The 16,857-nt window shown below is 48.9% G+C and overlaps 1 protein-coding gene across 1 annotated transcript in view; it reads right to left on the reverse strand.

The window, feature by feature from the left end:
- Positions 1–16,607, reverse strand: part of nfia (nuclear factor I/A) — a 37,157-nt gene extending 20,550 nt beyond the window's left edge. The window contains exon 1 of the mRNA XM_062450117.1: positions 16,474–16,607. Within this exon, the coding sequence (XP_062306101.1) occupies positions 16,474–16,569 (96 nt within the window). The 5' untranslated portion in view covers positions 16,570–16,607. The remainder of the gene's footprint in view (positions 1–16,473) is intronic.
- Positions 16,608–16,857: the final 250 nt, after the last annotated feature.

Below are 16,857 nucleotides of genomic sequence, written 5' to 3' on the forward strand. Positions count from 1 at the left end.
TATGTGTGCGTGCATGTGTGTAGTTGTGAGGTTTGATCTGGTGTCCTGCTACATTCAGAGAAGGGGGGGGGGGGCAGTGGGAGGGTTGCTATGGGGATTCTGTGTCCCCCCTAACCTGTTAAATAGACTGACCTGAAAAAACTGCTTCAAGTGGGTCACTTTTGCAAAACACCCCAACCTAGAAACACACACTAAACACGGGCCTGATGCTACCATCTGCGAGGGTCGTGTGTGTTTGTGTTCACGCGTGTGTCTATGTATGCATTAGTGCGTGTGTATGCGTGTGTGTGCATGTGCGTGTGTGTGCATGCATGTGTGTGCGTCACACGTATGCATGTGTTTCGGGGTGGACAGCTGCAGACAGCAGGCTGAGGGAATAGGTGCATCATGAATATTCAGATGGAGCCTCTGGTTGAAACAGCTGCCAGAGAGAGCTGTCACGTGACCCCCCCCCTCTTCCCCCCCTTCCCCCCTCAACCCCCCCCCCACCCTCCCCACGGTCGCCAGTTGTAGAGGGCCACTTCCTGGTTGCTGCAGCAGGGGCCGGCTCCATCAGGACAAACAGCCGCTCTGAGACCGGGGAGACGAGGAGCTCTGACTACCAACAGCCAGCCTGGCTGGCTGGCGTCTCTGCTGTTTAGCTACCAGCCTGATCAACCAGGCTCTCCACTCCTGGAGGTAGCAGGTTTAATAAGGCTTGCCGGGCGGGGCCACTTTCAGCTGGAGTCTAGAAAATGGCGAACGGCGATATCACGAGGTTACTTTGAGGGATCAGATAGCAGCAGAGTTCGAAGGAGCGTCGCCGGCTTTAGGAGACCCGTGAACTGAGGCGCTGACTCCTTTATGTGACTGTACCGAACAACAGCACATGATTATCAAAGAAAGGCATCATACAATCCTAGCAGCTGAGCATAACGCGGTCCTTTCTGCTAACGTGCACTGCCCGTTTCTCTCAGTGTCTGAGTTGACCCCTGGTACTCTGACATCTCGATCAAAATGTTAAATTGAATCAGATGCTATTTCCTTACAGCAACAAATTCTTCCTTTCTTCCGATTCTTTTGTCATGTTGTGGGAATTCTGCTCCGTGGCCCGCGGGCAGTTTCCAAACTGTGTACTTCAGGGTTAAATCAAGTTCCCTCCAAACTTTTCCCCTAAATATTACAATTATGCCGCTCGCCGTCCTCGCCTGGGGAATCAAGACAAATCCTCATTTGTCGACCAGATGTTTCAGCTACGAGCAACAACTGTCTGTTAAAGCTGCTATTTCTCAGGAGATCCACCGGGATCACATGTGATTCATCTGTTTGCAACAACAAGAAAACAATGATGGGCGCCCACAATAACAGGCACAGGTCCATCTTTTTTTTTTTGAATCATGCACCTGGCGCTGAACTACTGTCAAAAACATATCAAAAGACTGATATCGAGTTACCGTTTAGTTATATCTTTGGTTTTATTATTATTATAAATATTCACTTTCAAGCTTCGGCCATACTCGGCTGCTCAAAACAAGTGGACGACGTATCTTTATACTGTAAGGGCCAAGAAGAAAAGCTACACTGATTCACTCTGAGCTCCGGAAAGTGCGAAATGCAATGGAAAGGATGAAGCTATATTTACTTTTCTCAAATGTGTTTATTTCAGTTTGTTGAAAAGTCCATGTCTTCCACCCAGAGTCCAGGTTATCGGTGCAATATGAGCCAAATCTGTTTCGGAAACTTAAGTGTCATGGAAGTGAGGCGCAGAGAACAGATGGGATAAATTAATTAGCCCATGTATGTTTAAGTGGAAAGGTATTTATTTGCGTGAGTGGCCAAGGGCCGGAATTAACGAAGAGGAAAGAGAGAAAGAGCACGGACAGGGGAGTACTTCTTCAACTAGAATCTCGATGAAACCGGCGTTTCACAAGCTCACAGCGATCAGGTTGCAACACAGAGTGGTTTTGGGGAATTATAAATAAATAAGAGTCAAATAGGCAATCTGGTTTGAGGAAAGCTCTTTGTTTACAGCCGGCGCTGGAGACCTGAAACGGACCCTCCGAAAAATAAACACACTCGCTACAGGAAGTTCAGATGCTTCCCCTCAGGTTCAGTTTAGTTTTATTAGCTACAGTCCTGTAGAGATACCAACACGAGCCTCACTCCCTTCCCTCCCCTTCCCTCCCCCCTCCCTCCCCTCTCTCCCTCCCCTCTCTCTCCCCTCCCTCCCTCCCTCCCTCCCCCCTCTCCCCCCTCCTCCCTCCCTCCCCCCTCCATCCCTCCCCCTCCTCTCCCTCCCCTCCCTCCCTCCTCCTCTCCCTCCTCTCCCTCCCCCCCCTCCCTCCCTCCCCGCTCCTCTCCCTCCCCTCCCTCCCCCCTCTCCCCTCCCTCCTCTCCCTCCCTCCCCCTCTCCCTTCCCTCCCTCCCCTCCCCCCCTCTCTCACCTCCCACCTCCCCCCCCCCCCCCCACACGTGTACTACTCTGAGCCTCTGAGGCCCCCGGCCTTTGAAGCTCAAACCTCAAACATGTCACAGGGAAAACAAATAGACTTGGACACAAACTGCGGCGTTTCTTCGCCCCCAAACGAACAAGAACAGACTCCCCGAGTTCGAGCAGGAACGTCTCTCCCGAAAGCCGCACGCTCGCCCCGGTAAAAGAAAAAGGAGCACCACCGCGTATAGCGCTTGGGCCATGCATTCTTAAGCCTCTTCAATAATTGAGGCGCTACGCACCTGAAAACGGCAAAAGGCACGGGGGACAGGTGTGTGCGGAGCGCTAGGGGCCTGACCGAGGAGGCTGGAGGAACAACAGCTTGCTCTCAGTGGGGGGTCCCAGGGAAGGAGCAGGTGAAGAGATATCCATTGCACCTCTTTTACAGTGTCCACCTGACACCCGCCACAGAGCAGGGAGGTGGGCGGGGAAGGGAGGGCGGAGAGGGAGGGAGGATGTATCACGGGAGCGCTGAAAACGCAGGAAGTCAAGCCACGTAGAAGGGCGTGGAGCCATCTGGCGAAGGTTGGGGGGGGGGGGGGAGCAGTGGCGGAGAGCTGTGTAGTCGGTCAGGCCACAGGAGGGTCAGTGGCGATGATGTCAGCAGCGTCTCCTAGGAGTCCGACCCCGGTGTAAAGAACACCGGGAGGGGCCTCCAGCGAGGGGGGGGGCGGGGGCTCCGGACGAACACCATCACGAACCATCTCCATCTGTCACTCCATCTGAGAGACAGCGCTGCTTATTTCACTTTCGGCTGTCTCTTGGTTACCTAATTGAGGTGTTGTGTTTTCCTCCGGTCAAGGAATAACAATCCTGATCCGCTGAAGCAGTAGAAGGCTTCCTCTGGTATGAGCACCTGGGGTCCCTGAGGAGGAGCCTGCTCACACAGGGACTGCTCCCAGCCGCGGCCCCAGAGATGGCGCCTCCTGGCCAGGGTCACAACACGGCCCAGCCTGGGCTGGGACCATCCAGCTGTCTTCCCTGCATCCAGCCGTTTCGCAGGATTAACAGAGCTGCTTAGTGCTTGCTCTCCTTTCACTCACTGTTCTTTTAACACGCCGGTTTCATTCGCCCCGCCGAAACGGTTCTTTTTCTTAGGTGACGGGGTCTAAACCAGCCTCCAGCAGTGACTGTCTGGGGGCTGCGCGTCAGGGGGTGAACTGGGTTCAGGACGGGGCTGGGGGTGAGGTAGGGGGAGGCCAGTTAAGTGCCTCTCCCCCAAACCTCCCCCCCCCCCCCCCCCCCCTGTGCATCCCGGGCTGGGACACCTAATCTGGTTCATTAATGCTCCCAGTCGACCATCAGCTTGAGTCTGGCTGAGCTGAGCTCCCACAGTCCTCTCCAGTTTCAGCCCCTCTACGTCTGAGGCACCTGTGTGCCGTACCTGCCCTCCTCTCCTCTCCTCAGCTCAGCCACACACACACACCACTCACCACAGCCGGAAACAGAATCACTACAGTGAGAAGAAGTTTAACGGGAAAGAAAATACTGTTTCCTTTGATGACTGCTCCGAATGCACCGCAGTGCAGTGGAAGATTGAAATACTTATATTTTTTTCAACTATACTTCACTTTGACTAATTTCATAAGACATGTTCCACTCTTTCTATAAAACAAGACAATATATTTCCACTCTATAATAATAAAACAATGTTCCGTTCTTACTCTATGATAAGACCATTTTCCACTCTCTTTTCCGTTCATACTGAACCTGAGAGGACAACTGCGGTCAGCTTGCTCCAAACAACGACTTCACAGAACAGTAGAAACCACCGAGCACCAATTAGAAGTCAGGGAAATGTCCCTTTGGTCAGGTGACAGACACACGGCAGGCTGGGGAGGTGTGGATACAGACAAAATGACTTGAAAAAAAGTGGAGAAAAGGCGCTGTGGTGTGTGTGGACACCGGCCTGCCTGCCTGCACAGCCCAGTGGGTCACCTTGCTCCTGGACAGATACCTGCCTCCACTGCCCCCCCCCCCCCCCCCTCTACCATCCACCTCTAAACACGTCTAGCGCTGGGCCTGCCTTTCAAGCCATTCTAAACAGCAAACACAGCATGAGCTGGATATGTAGTCATAACACACACACGTTATAATATTTCCCAGTCACTCTCGCGTTAAGCTACAGTAGTCCATCTAACGAACGGTGGCCCATCGAACGAATCCTAATCTGTGTGTGTGTGTGTGCGGTAAGAGACCTGCTACCTGTCCTCCCCACCTCCCTCCTGTCTCCAGACCCCCGACGGATCGCTATCAGGGATCACAGGGAGACACTAATCTACATCCTGTTTTCCCACAGTCCCTTGCAGCCCTCCCCTGACTTCCCCCCCCCCCCCCCGTCTGCGCCCCATACCCTGAACACATTCCCCCGGCTCCCCTCTGGCCTCCTCCAGGCTGCTGGGAGCCAGGATGGAGGCGGGAGGAGGGAAGGGGGGGGGGGGGCCTGGCCTGCCAGCGTGGGGTCCTGGCGCCTCCTGCAGCCTGGGTGACGTGGCAGGACGGGCAGAGGTACAGATGTGGTGGCCAGCTTTGCCAGGGTCACCTTGGTGAGGGCCGTGGCAGCCTGTGTCCCCCCCAGCCCTTCCCACCCCCCCCCCCCCCTGCCTCCAGAACGCAGCTGGCTCCTGGCTTAATCTGCCACAGGGGGAGAGGGAGAGGCCATGCCGGCCTCCTGTTACCTTACAGTCATGTCTGTGTGTGTGTGTGTGTGTGGCGGGTCTGCGTGTGTGTGTGTCACCTACTTTTCCGTACGTTTTTACTCGCAACTTGAGGACGGGTGGGGAGAGTCACGAAAGGTGCTTTTCTCAATAAGCACCTGAACCGTCTTTTCCGAGAAGATTTCAAAGGACACGGTCCCCTGAGAAACAACCTGCCGTCTTTGCGAGGGGACGGGTCGGGGGACAGGGGACGGGGGGACGGGGCAGTCACAGCCCTGGAGATGCCCCCGCCAGCTGCTCGCCCTCCCCCCAGGGTCGCGAGGGGGGTCATCGGCTCCCCCTGTCGGAGGACGTGTGGAACACGGGCGACAGGCTCGGAGGGGTCGGCGGGTGCCCCTGGCTGGACAGCCGTAAGTAATGGGGTCCACCTCACACACAGGCAACCCTCCTGAATCAACTTAATTAGATGAGAGGGGCGGAGGTGGGGGGGGGGGGGGGGGAGAGTGGGGTGAAAGGCCTGGCCACGGGACAAAACGGAACGTTGAGTTTTTACAACGCCCAGATAACAAGGGGTGATCATTCTACATTAGCGCTGAGGAGGAGAGTCTCCGAGAAGGCTTAGCTCTGAGGTGGATAAAAAACCCTTTTCGTTCAAAACTTTCAACCTCTGCTCACGGCTCTTCTTCGACTTGTTAGAGGAGCGCCGCTACGAACAGAAACAAACAACAAGCCCTGCTGTCACAATCATCTGCCAAGCCCGACTCCAGATGTGCAACCTGCTCGGATTGTGCAACGGCCATCCGGTATTACTTCACCGTGATGGTGCTAGCAAAGAGCTCTTACATAAAGGCTTCCATGAGAAAGCAGCGCTTCGCTGACCTCTAGAACCCGCTTCGACCCACGTGTTAGCCAGGCGCGGGGTGGCAGGTTTGGTCATTATCAAGGGGCTCTCGCCGTTTTAATCAGATTGCTGTTTTGCCGACATCTGTCTCCTCTGCACTGCTGTCCTCTGGTCTGCAGCACTGTCACCCAGCTTGCGCTGTCAAATCAACACTGGCATTACAGTTAGCCCAGCTAATCCAGCCCCATCACTTTTAATGAACTAAATAGCAATCTACATGTTATTGGCTGGAATAGACAGGCCATTTGTTTAATTGTTGCTGTGCTGTTCTGGGAACCATTTGAATTGGAATCAAGTCTAAGTAGCTCGCCAAACTACACTTCATGAAAATATGTTTTCCTAATTTCATAATAAATACACACCCCTTACACATTGATGTATTGTAAGTCTATAATTGTAACAGCAAAATTGGAACTAAAACAATTTTGACCTTACGTTTTCATACAAACACACGCGCGCACACACGCACACACACACACACACACACAAACACACCTGTTACAATGAGCTTAACCAGCTGTGCAGGCCACAAACTTAGTTTATATTTCATGGCGTTCGGTATGAATTGGGTGCAGGGCCAAACAGAGAGGATTACCTCCTTCACATGTCAGTTAGTGAGCCAGCTTAGGAGCTGCAACACTGGGCCATCAGACTCCACCATCAGATGGAATTACTCATTCAGGAAGTCCCATTTTGCCAGTCACAGGCCCCATTATTACACACTGCAAACATGCCCTATCAAATTTAAGTGCAAAAATAGAAGTTACGAGCTTGCTTAGGCTTCAAAGAAGTACATTTGGCTGCCAGTGCAGCTCATTTCTCTGATCAGATTAAATGGAAATAATGTGTTTACTTAACCCTTGTGTTATCTTCGGGTCGTTCTGACCCATCAGTCATTGTGACCCACCGTCGTATTGCGACAACTTTACCGCATACAAAAACAAAGTGAAGCATTTTCTTTTAACCGTTGGGCTGTCTCAGACCCCCCACATTGCGAAGGTTAAAAGAAAATTATTTTTATTTGTTTTTGTATTGGGTAAAATTGGGTAAACACAACGATGGTTCGTTATGAACCTTTGGGTCATGTGACCCGAAGGCAGCACGAGGGTTAAGTAAAGTCATTCGATAAGCCATTTATACGAGAAACAAGCCCAACTCTATTTAAAATCCAAAAACAAGATTCACGCTCAGATGTACAACCTTTTGGCAGTGCAGACACAGGGAGGCCCACAAAAGGTCAGAGGTGACTTTTGAGGCCAAATGTACCATCGTGTTCCTGTCCCGTACGTTTTCCTGAACAGGAATGCTAATCCACGTAGATTCAACATAGACTCACAGAGCCAAGTAGGACAGCTATGCACAGCACAGTAGACGAGCTGCAGATCAGTGTCTGTTCTGGAGGTCAGCCTGTTTAGAGGTGACGGCCGCTCTTCCAGCCCTCAATTTAAACTACAATAACCCAAACACATTCAGAGATCAGAGGTTCACAGGTTTTAAAATCATATAGGCAATTACGAGAGTGGTTAGTGGTCACAGTTGCAGACTTGGAAATTCTGGAGTGGGACAAGAAAGAAGAAATTCCATCTGTCACATCCCCTCACACATAGCAAGCAGCACCTTCCTCACGTGACGAGAGCCTGGATGGAAAGCCATCAGGTCTCATCTCTCTCTCTCCCTCGGTCGGTCGGTCGGATCGGTCGGTCGCTCACTCTCGCTCTCGCTCTCGCTCTCGCTCTCGCTCTCTCTCTCTCTCCTTCCCCCCTCCCCCCAACACACACACACACACCTCCAAATACCAGATGGCGTTTCTGGAATAGGTTTCGATTTGTTTGTGTTTTTTGTGTGTGTCATCTTGGATCGTGACGAAAAAAAAAGGAGAACTCTCAAAGAACACACACTCCTCCAAAATCAAACCAACTTGAACACAGAAACAAATAAATAAAAATGATATAGGCCTGTTGAGTAACACAGACCTAAAACTTCAATAGGAGTCTGCGAATCAACAAAGGTGGACCGGGGGGGGGGGGGGGGGGTTGGAGGCAGGGCCTTGGAATGCGGAGCGTAACCAGACCAGCGAGGACGAGGGAGCACATGCAGCATACAGCAGGAGCCAGTGTCCATGATTGTTTGATACTGTGCCTTGCCTTGGGCGGCACGGAGCCACGGACGAGGGGAGCAAACAATCGGTACTTTGTTCGGAGCCCCTCCCCCCCTCAGGTTCACCGCTCCTTCCAGAGAGACAGGTAGACAGAGAGAGGGGAGAGGAGAGACAGGTAGACAGAGAGAGGGGAGAGGAGAGACTGTAGACAGAGAGAGCGAGAGAGGGGAGACAGGTAGACAGAGAGAGCGAGAGAGGGGAGACAGGTAGACAGAGAGAGCGAGAGAGGAGAGACAGGTAGACAGAGAGAGGAGAGACAGGTAGACAGAGAAAGGAGAGACAGGTAGACAGAGAGAGGAGAGACAGGTAGACAGAGAGAGTGAGAGAGGGGGAGGCGGGTAGCACGAGAGCGGACGAGAGACAGACTGAAACAGTGACAGAGGACGGGTAGACACAGAGAGAGAGAAAGAGAAGAGAGGGGAGAAAAAGATGGAAACAGCAACATAGAGGGGTAGAAGTAGCTACCATCCTGCTAGTTAAGGACTGTTAAGTTAAGGACTGTGGTAACGTGAGGCGAGAGACACAGCTGTTTCTTGCCTCCTGCTGGTTGACCCCAGCCTGAGATCCCCCCCCCCCGCCCCCCCTCCCTCTGAGTCCCCCCCCCTGTGACTCATGCAGTTGCTCACTCAGTCATCTAGGGGCTAAAGCATGATGGCTTGATTAACAGCCAAGATGGCTGCCCCATCTCAGACCCCTCATGGTCGGGGCGGGGTAGGGAGGGGTGGGATGGGAGGCATCCTCTACTGCGTCCGCTATTGTCCCCCCCCCCCCAACCCCCGACAACCCAGCTTCGCAGACCGGCACCGGGGCGGCCCAAAGAACCAGCTGTCTTGGCCACCGCCATGCTTCTCAGGGGAGAAGACAGAGAGAGATAGAGGGAGAGAGGGGGAGATGGATGGAGAGAGAGAGAGAGAGAGAGGAGAAGAGAGAGAGAGAGAGAGAGGAGAGAGAGAGAGAGAGAGAGAGAGAGAGAGGAGAGAGAGAGAGAGAGAGAGAGAGAGAGAGAGAGAGAGAGAGAGAGAGAGAGAGAGAGAGAGAGAAGCTGAAATGGCCATGGATGGAGGGGAGTATGAAAGGAGGGGTAGGGGTGGTAGTGTGTGTGTGTGTGGTGTGTGTGTGTGTGGGAGGAGGGGGGGGTACCCTGCAGAGAGTGGCGTTCCACACAGAGCCATGCCAAGAATAGAAAGGGGTCTTTTTTTCTCACAGAGTGACCCATGACCCCTCCCTCCCCAGCCCCCCCACATTCTACCCCCAGACAGCAAAGATTTCACACGCATCTCTTCCACACAATTGATCCCTTCATTCCATAGCCCAGAGACGGAGTGTGGCTTAGACAGACAGGGAGAGGGGGGGGGGGGGGTGGGAGGGAGGGGGGCTAGTGGGATTACAGACAACATTTTGACAACACTGAGGCGTTTCCAACACCAACTTAATCAGAGCCGTCTTGTGTCGTCTATTTGAATGACAATAGCTGTGAATTAGTGATGCCTACCGTTAAAGGGATGTTACGCTATGACAGTATCCTAGGGTATCCTGTGTCTGTTGTGCTTCCTGCTTAATGGAATATCCCGGTTGAGGTGATCAGAGGGGTGTCACACTGCAGGTCATTCGGCCAGTGTTACACTGATACGGCCTGGGCAGACTGGGCCTTTCACTGCAACTAGAACCACCGCAAGACACAATAATGGATGAAAGTAAAGAGGAACAAAAAACAAAACACAAATGGTTGAAATATGAATATAAAGGGAACACATAACACCTGTTATTGTGGCGTTTTACAGTGAATTATTTTCTTAATTGGTTTCCTGTCAGACACCAAATGTGATTCATTGATAGCACATTGATTGACGTAGAAATCACTGGCAGACGTTGACAATAATACTATTAGCGAACACGGTGCTAATTATAAAAATGACTAAACCCAATTTCTATCTTCCTGAAAACTAACATTAGACCTAGGGACAGATTCTTCTTTTTCTAAATTGATTGGACGGCTTTCCAAAAAACAAAACAGCCGTCTTTTCTTTTCATCGTGGTCTAATTTTACCAGCAGCCTTGATCCAAATCAGATTCCTGCCTCTCTCTCTCCTGTTCAACAGCCAACACCAGAACAGGGTGCCAGCTAACAGCTCCACTCATAGCTTCATCACTAACCCCCATCCATCTCCACAAACCAACACATCCATCTATGTGGTGGGAGGTGTGGGGGGGTTGTGTGTTTGTATGTGGGGGGGGGGGGGTTATTGCCTGAGACAAAATTGCCATTAATATGAGCATAAATAAGCAGAAGCACGTCTCATGTAGAAAGGGCTAACTATATGAAACGCTCCTTCTCTCTGGTCGTACCATGCCCTCTGTTGAGATATACATCACAACACAAAGAAACAGAGGTGGCCTGGGGCTGAGGGGAGTTTCCTCCTAAGACTGTCAACATATGAGCGGATATTACAGACTTTGGCTAAAGTCCCTCTGAATGCTCCACCGTGATATTGCAAAGGAGAACAGAAAAAAGCAGTGAACCACGTTCACCCTGACGTTTCCCTCAGTCACTGGGATGTAGAAAAACGTGTTGGATCATACCAAAGACACGGGTCATGTATCAGGACTAACCCTCACACACAATAAATTATTGAAGTGAAAAAAGCAACCCGGTAAAAACACTTCACCTCAACCCCTCAAACGTGAAATAAAAAATTATTAAAAATTAAAATAAGATCTATTGTTTTGAAACATCCCTGCTGCCAGGTACAGTGGAGGATGTGACAGCTTCGCAGCATCCCACTATGACTGATTCTTTCCCATTAACCTGGGAGGGACGTGACTCATCAGGGAGAGCTGATGGCAAACTGACACACAATGAGAGCTCCCACTGGGCACCCACGGCTGCTCTGCGTGCACACACCCAGCGCCCAAACCTACATGAACCGGTAATCTGCCAGGTAGGACCATCCTGTACACGACTGCCAGGCGGTAGGGCCATCCTGTACACTACGGGAGAGAGAGAGAGACGGGGAGAGATAGATAGAGAGAGAAAGAGATGGGGACAGAGAAAATTAGGGGGAGGTGGAGAGAGGGGAAAAAAAAAAAAAACGAGAGAGAGAGAGATGGGGATGGAGATGGGGAGAGAGATGGAGCATGCAGCATTCAGGAAGTTCAAGCAGACAATTTTAATCCTCCAATTTCCTCCTCTCTAATCATCTCTCTCCAGTCCGAGGCAGACTCCAAATTGGAAACATCTTCCGCACAATATGACACTCACACTGTAAACCCGCACCACATAGACAACATCCACGTAGCAGGAGCAGAGGGGAACAACTTCCCCATTCTTCAAGGCTCCATGCTAGGCTGAGAGATTAGAGTCGCAAATTGACTCACTTAAAAAAATCCAGTCACATACGTCTTCAACCACACATATATTGCATTAAATTTGACACAATATGGCAAGAGAATTGCTTAAAAAAAATTATAAATTATGATCCTGTTAAAATCTCAGCAGTAAAAACAATAATAAAATGCTTCACAAATAACAGAAAATGTACACACACTTGTATCACTCTCATCTGCTCTCTACTGTACTACAGTGCAGGTCATCTGCTCCCTACTGTACTACAGTACAGGTCATATACTCACTGTACTACAGTACAGGACATCTGCTCCCTAAGGTACTACAGTACAGGTCATCTGCTCCCTACTTTACTACAGTACAGGTCATCTGCTCACTGTACTACAGTACAGGACATCTGCTCCCTACTGTACAGGTCATCTGCTCTCTACTGTATAACAGTACAAGCTCCTAACCCAGTTACAGCATGCAAGGGTGGATATAAGTACCGTACTAGCTAATGAACGTGACCTCCCACGGGCTACAAAGGCCTGACTTGTGGCCCTGCTGATGGTGCGGGGTGTCAGCGGATACAAAAGGCTGATTCACTGTGCTGGGAGGTTAGGTTTGAACTCTGGCACCCCTGGAGATCAATTCAATTGAATCACTTGATTCCCTGAACAAATGACTCCAGTCAGACAATAAAATCATCAACACCAATTATGATGAGCAGCTGCTGAGCCGTTCGGGCTCTGGGTTTGCAGGGTGGGGAGTTCCTGCACGGTTCATTTGTTCCTCACAGCTCTTTGAAAGTGAACCGTGAGTAATTAAGACTTTTGATCACAGATTTTAAGATTTATCCTAAAAAGTGCAATTAAACAAGACATGCAAGCAGTAACGCAAACAACAACAGAAGTAGCAGAATTTGTCTTTAAAAGTCCTAAAAATATCCTGTAATTGGCCACTAATTTCATGATTTTACATGATATGACATGAGATGATATGATAGTAAAGTCACTCACAGGTGAGGTAATTCATTGGCAATTTAATTACCTCACAATTTAATTTTACCCCAATGATACTCATTATTTTGCACATTTACAAGCAAGTAGATAAACTTATTTTTACTAAGGAGGATTTCAAACCTTAAAGTCCAGCACGGCTCATAAGCAGCATATGTTATACGTTTTTCACATCTCACTAAAAAGATAGCTATTGTTGTAAATGACTGTCCTGTGATTATTCTGTGCCCTTTCTCCATCCATGCACCCTCTCCTCTTCCTTCCATCTCTGATGGCTTTGAAATGCTCATACACATATGCCCACTAACACTAACAGCATGAATAATAAACACCTCAAACACACACACGCACACACTTTGCCTGGTGGGGTGGTCTGCTCACTGACAAGTGGATTATAGGACCACCACTTGTACTGCAGCAGAAATCCCATTAGCCCCTCCGGTGGTACAATATGACATGAGCGCAGTGTTAACGCACTGCTGGGTTGAGCAGCCCTACAGCTCAGGCACTAGCAGGGTTAATTACAGTGGCTGACTTCAGACAAAGCCTGTATGCCTTCTGATCCAGGAGTCACCCTCAACACGTCCGTGCGTATCGCTCTCAGAACCTTCCGGGGAGGACCGACAAATGACCAACATTAAAGCAGGACAGTTCATATCAAAAGTAGATATATTTGTGGCCAAACTGGATGTAAACCGGCTTCATCTCAAATGGCAGTTGGTGGCTGTTTAATCCCTGGTACTTGCACCTGACAGCACATCCAAATAATGGACACAATCAATGACAGATAATGTGATCTGGCAGTTATTTGTAGGGTTGTTTTGTAGTTTTGGGTACAAACCAGCAAGAAAAAGTAGGCTGTAATATGTTAAAGTTCCTCACTTGCACTATGACAGAAGCCTATAATTCTACAATGTTAAAATAAGGTTCCTAATAAAGATTAGGAATACATATATAAATGACAGAGGATTATGAAATATTGTATGGGGATTAAAAACAATGTTTACAAAATGTGTAATTTCGGAAAATGTAAAGACAAAGCATAAAAAATGCTAAATTGCAAGATGAACAATTAGAAGTAATTATACTATAAAATCTAACCAAAGCAGGCTTTTGCAAAGTTTCTGTAATAAATGAACAAACGTGAACAGGACAGTTAATTTAAATTTACTTAAACAGTAGCCTACATATGCTCCTCAACATAAATGTTTCAGTTGAATCTTTGAACTCATATTCAATCTCAATCAAAGGGTCCATTTTCAAAACTTTTTTTCCTTTTTCAAAAAGGAAAGAACCTCAAAGTAGTTTCATTAATGTGACTAATGATATAACATGAACGTGTAATCCGAAACAATATATTTCAGTTAATAAAAGTGTTATGAATTTCACACTTGACAATAGACGGAGGGGTGGTCGGAAGGGCTTACTGACATACTTTATCTCACTGTGGGTTATTTGAAATAATTATCATAACTGTCGTTTTGAATTAAGCATATAATCCTCTTTCCGCAGTAACCCAATTTCACCTTCAAAGCCATAAAAAATCTGATATTACATTACAGAGATGGATTAAGTTTGTCAAAGCAACTGTTGACCGATTAAAATGTACGGGAATAGATTTTTGGGCATGTCAATGAACTTTACAGAGAAACCCAAACTATCACAATGTCAAACCAGATGTATTATCACTATTGAGATTTTTATCTGATAATAATTGTATTTGTTAAATGTTCTCTTTTTGTGCATTATGATACATCATTGGATTTTCTACATTATTGCATTACAAGTTTTTCAGAAAGCCAAATAGTCAAATTCTGATTTGAATTAAACATATTGATCATTAAAATAAAGCTTTAATAGCTCAATTTATTGAACAGCAGATGAACGTAAACACTGCTCTATTTGTCTATCAGCAGGATAATCATTGAGCAATTTAGTGACAAAGGTCTGTTGACTCTTTTAATCACCCCACTTGTTTACAACCAATTGGAAGAATCCAGTGAAAGGTTTCTTACAACCTTCTTTAGTTAACTGTTAGGGAGAACAGAATCGTTGATGAAAGTATTTAGTGCCAAGAGCTTAATGTCTTAGAGAATGGAACTACAGTTGCACTCAATCTTCCAGCTCTATCCACAGAAGGACACTCCAGTGCACACTTTTCCATTCCAGACATTTACATGTATCCAACATAGAAGCAACTTCCATATCCATCTAAAGTCACATTTTAAACGTCAGAAAATATTCTTAGATTATTAGATATTGTCAATATGAATGAGTGCATCTCATTCACTAGAAGAGAATCCTCTCTACATATCTTCATGCTTGTGGGACCCAGCAAGGCAGCGAACGCTAGTAATGCCCGCACATGACGACCCCCCCTGCCACCGAGAGACTAAACCACCGCTCTACCACCCACAACTCCTGGAAAAGCTTTCCACTCAGCGAGGGTCCTGTTCTCACTGAGACTCACACTGACAGCGGCAGCAGACTGAGAGAGGCGCCCACTCCTCTCTCCCTCCACCGAGCCCCAGAGGTACGGGGCTGAGGGCAGAGCTGACCTGGATGCAGAGCGAGGGGATGAGAGAAAGAGAGAGAGAGAGAGAGAGAGAGAGAGAGAGAGAGAGAGAGAGAGAGAGGGGGGGGACGTGGAGATGAATTCTACAAGTTCACTGTCCTCTTACAGGGAGAAGTGGAGGAGAAGGGGGGGGGGGGGGGGTAAATAAGCTATTGTCTCTCAGGAAAACACAGCAGTCTTCTTTTGTGGAAACTGGCAAGGATCCTGCTACCAGAAAGGAACCGGTGCACGGCACCACACTCCAGTCGAGAAAATAAGGATTCTAATAACGCTGGCAATAAGAAAGATAATGGTAATAACGACGAGAGGGCTAACGGGTCATCCCCTAATGAACACAGTGCGCCGGGAGTTTCAAAGCCCTTTTCATCCAGCCCGACTGGGCTCATTTGTATCTGCCGGTCACAATAGTCTATTGTGCACCCCCCCCCCACACACCCCCACCCCACTTCTACCCCCTCCTGGTCTCCCAGCAAAGTCTCCAAACTCAAACTCTCTCGTGTTTTTTTCTCCCTCTTCCTTCACTCTGCCTCCTTCCACTTTAACCTCTCCCCGGCTCTCTGCTGGAGTGACGGGGGATGTCAGAGGTTGTCTGGCCTCGCTGACCACAACAAGCAAGTTAATCAGGCCGGGCGCTGGGGTCCGGCTCGTCCAGGGGCACGGGGGGGAGAGGGCTTTCTTCCTCTCCCCCCCCCCCGCCCCCTCTCCGTCTCCTGTGTGCTTTAATTGCCAGCGCGGCGTGTCAAGAGCTCGGGAGCGGACAGCGACGCTCCACACACCCGGCTTGGCGGGGAGCAGACGGGAGTGCCACACACACACACAGAAACTTGTGCCTCAGTGTATAAACAAGAGATTCCACAGAAACGCTGGCGCGTGCACGGAAGGCGCAGGAAAAATACCGGCTGATGCAGTTAGGAGGACTGACGGATCCCGTTCAGAACAGAAAAGGACTCTCAGTTTCTAATGTCTGTCTAAAAGGGAGGATAAATGCTGAAGAAGAGGAACGAACCGGAACAAAAAGGTACATCGTTCGTGCGAAATTTGTCTCATTTGGCATGCTGAACTAGGATGGCAATGCGAGGAAACAGGAGGGAAGAAACCATGGTGACAAGACTGTAAAGACTCCAAGAGAGGGAGACAACTGTGACACTGACAACAGAAAGGAAAAACAAGCAATAATTCATTACTTTAAAAAGCCTGTCAACGATAAATTGAATTCTCAACATCCCCAAAAAGACGAAGTTTCTTGTTATTTTTTGAAGACCGTAAAAAAAAAAGAGGGAGGGAAAAGTTATGGGGTTTTTTTTAAGAAAAAGGGAGGAAAGAAGGAGGAAGAAGAAAAAAATCAGCTTTCGATTGCTGCCAACTTACCATCCACCAAGTCCTGGCCGAGATGTCGTAGCAGAGCTGCCATTTGATGGAGCCTTCCGAGGTTTTGCCTGCCATTACGCTGTCAGCAAGCTTCATCTGATGCTAGTGCACTCACCGGAGATAAGACACCTAATTGAGAAAACATTTGCACTGGCATGTTGGGCAACATGTAGCCCACTCCATACCATATGGAATCATGGGTAAAAAAAAAAAAAAAAAAAAAAAAAAAAAAAACCTCATTGACAATGAACCAATCTCACGCAGACCCCGTGGCAAGGTGAGCGGCAGTCATCTGCTCACAGAGCGCGCCGTCTTTAAAAAAAACACCAGAACGATGAGCCTTTTTTCCACATCGCTGAGCGCTCGGGTTCTTTCCCCTCCTTC

Source organism: Osmerus eperlanus, chromosome 24 (genome assembly GCF_963692335.1).
Source record: "Osmerus eperlanus chromosome 24, fOsmEpe2.1, whole genome shotgun sequence".
NCBI lineage: Eukaryota > Metazoa > Chordata > Actinopteri > Osmeriformes > Osmeridae > Osmerus > Osmerus eperlanus.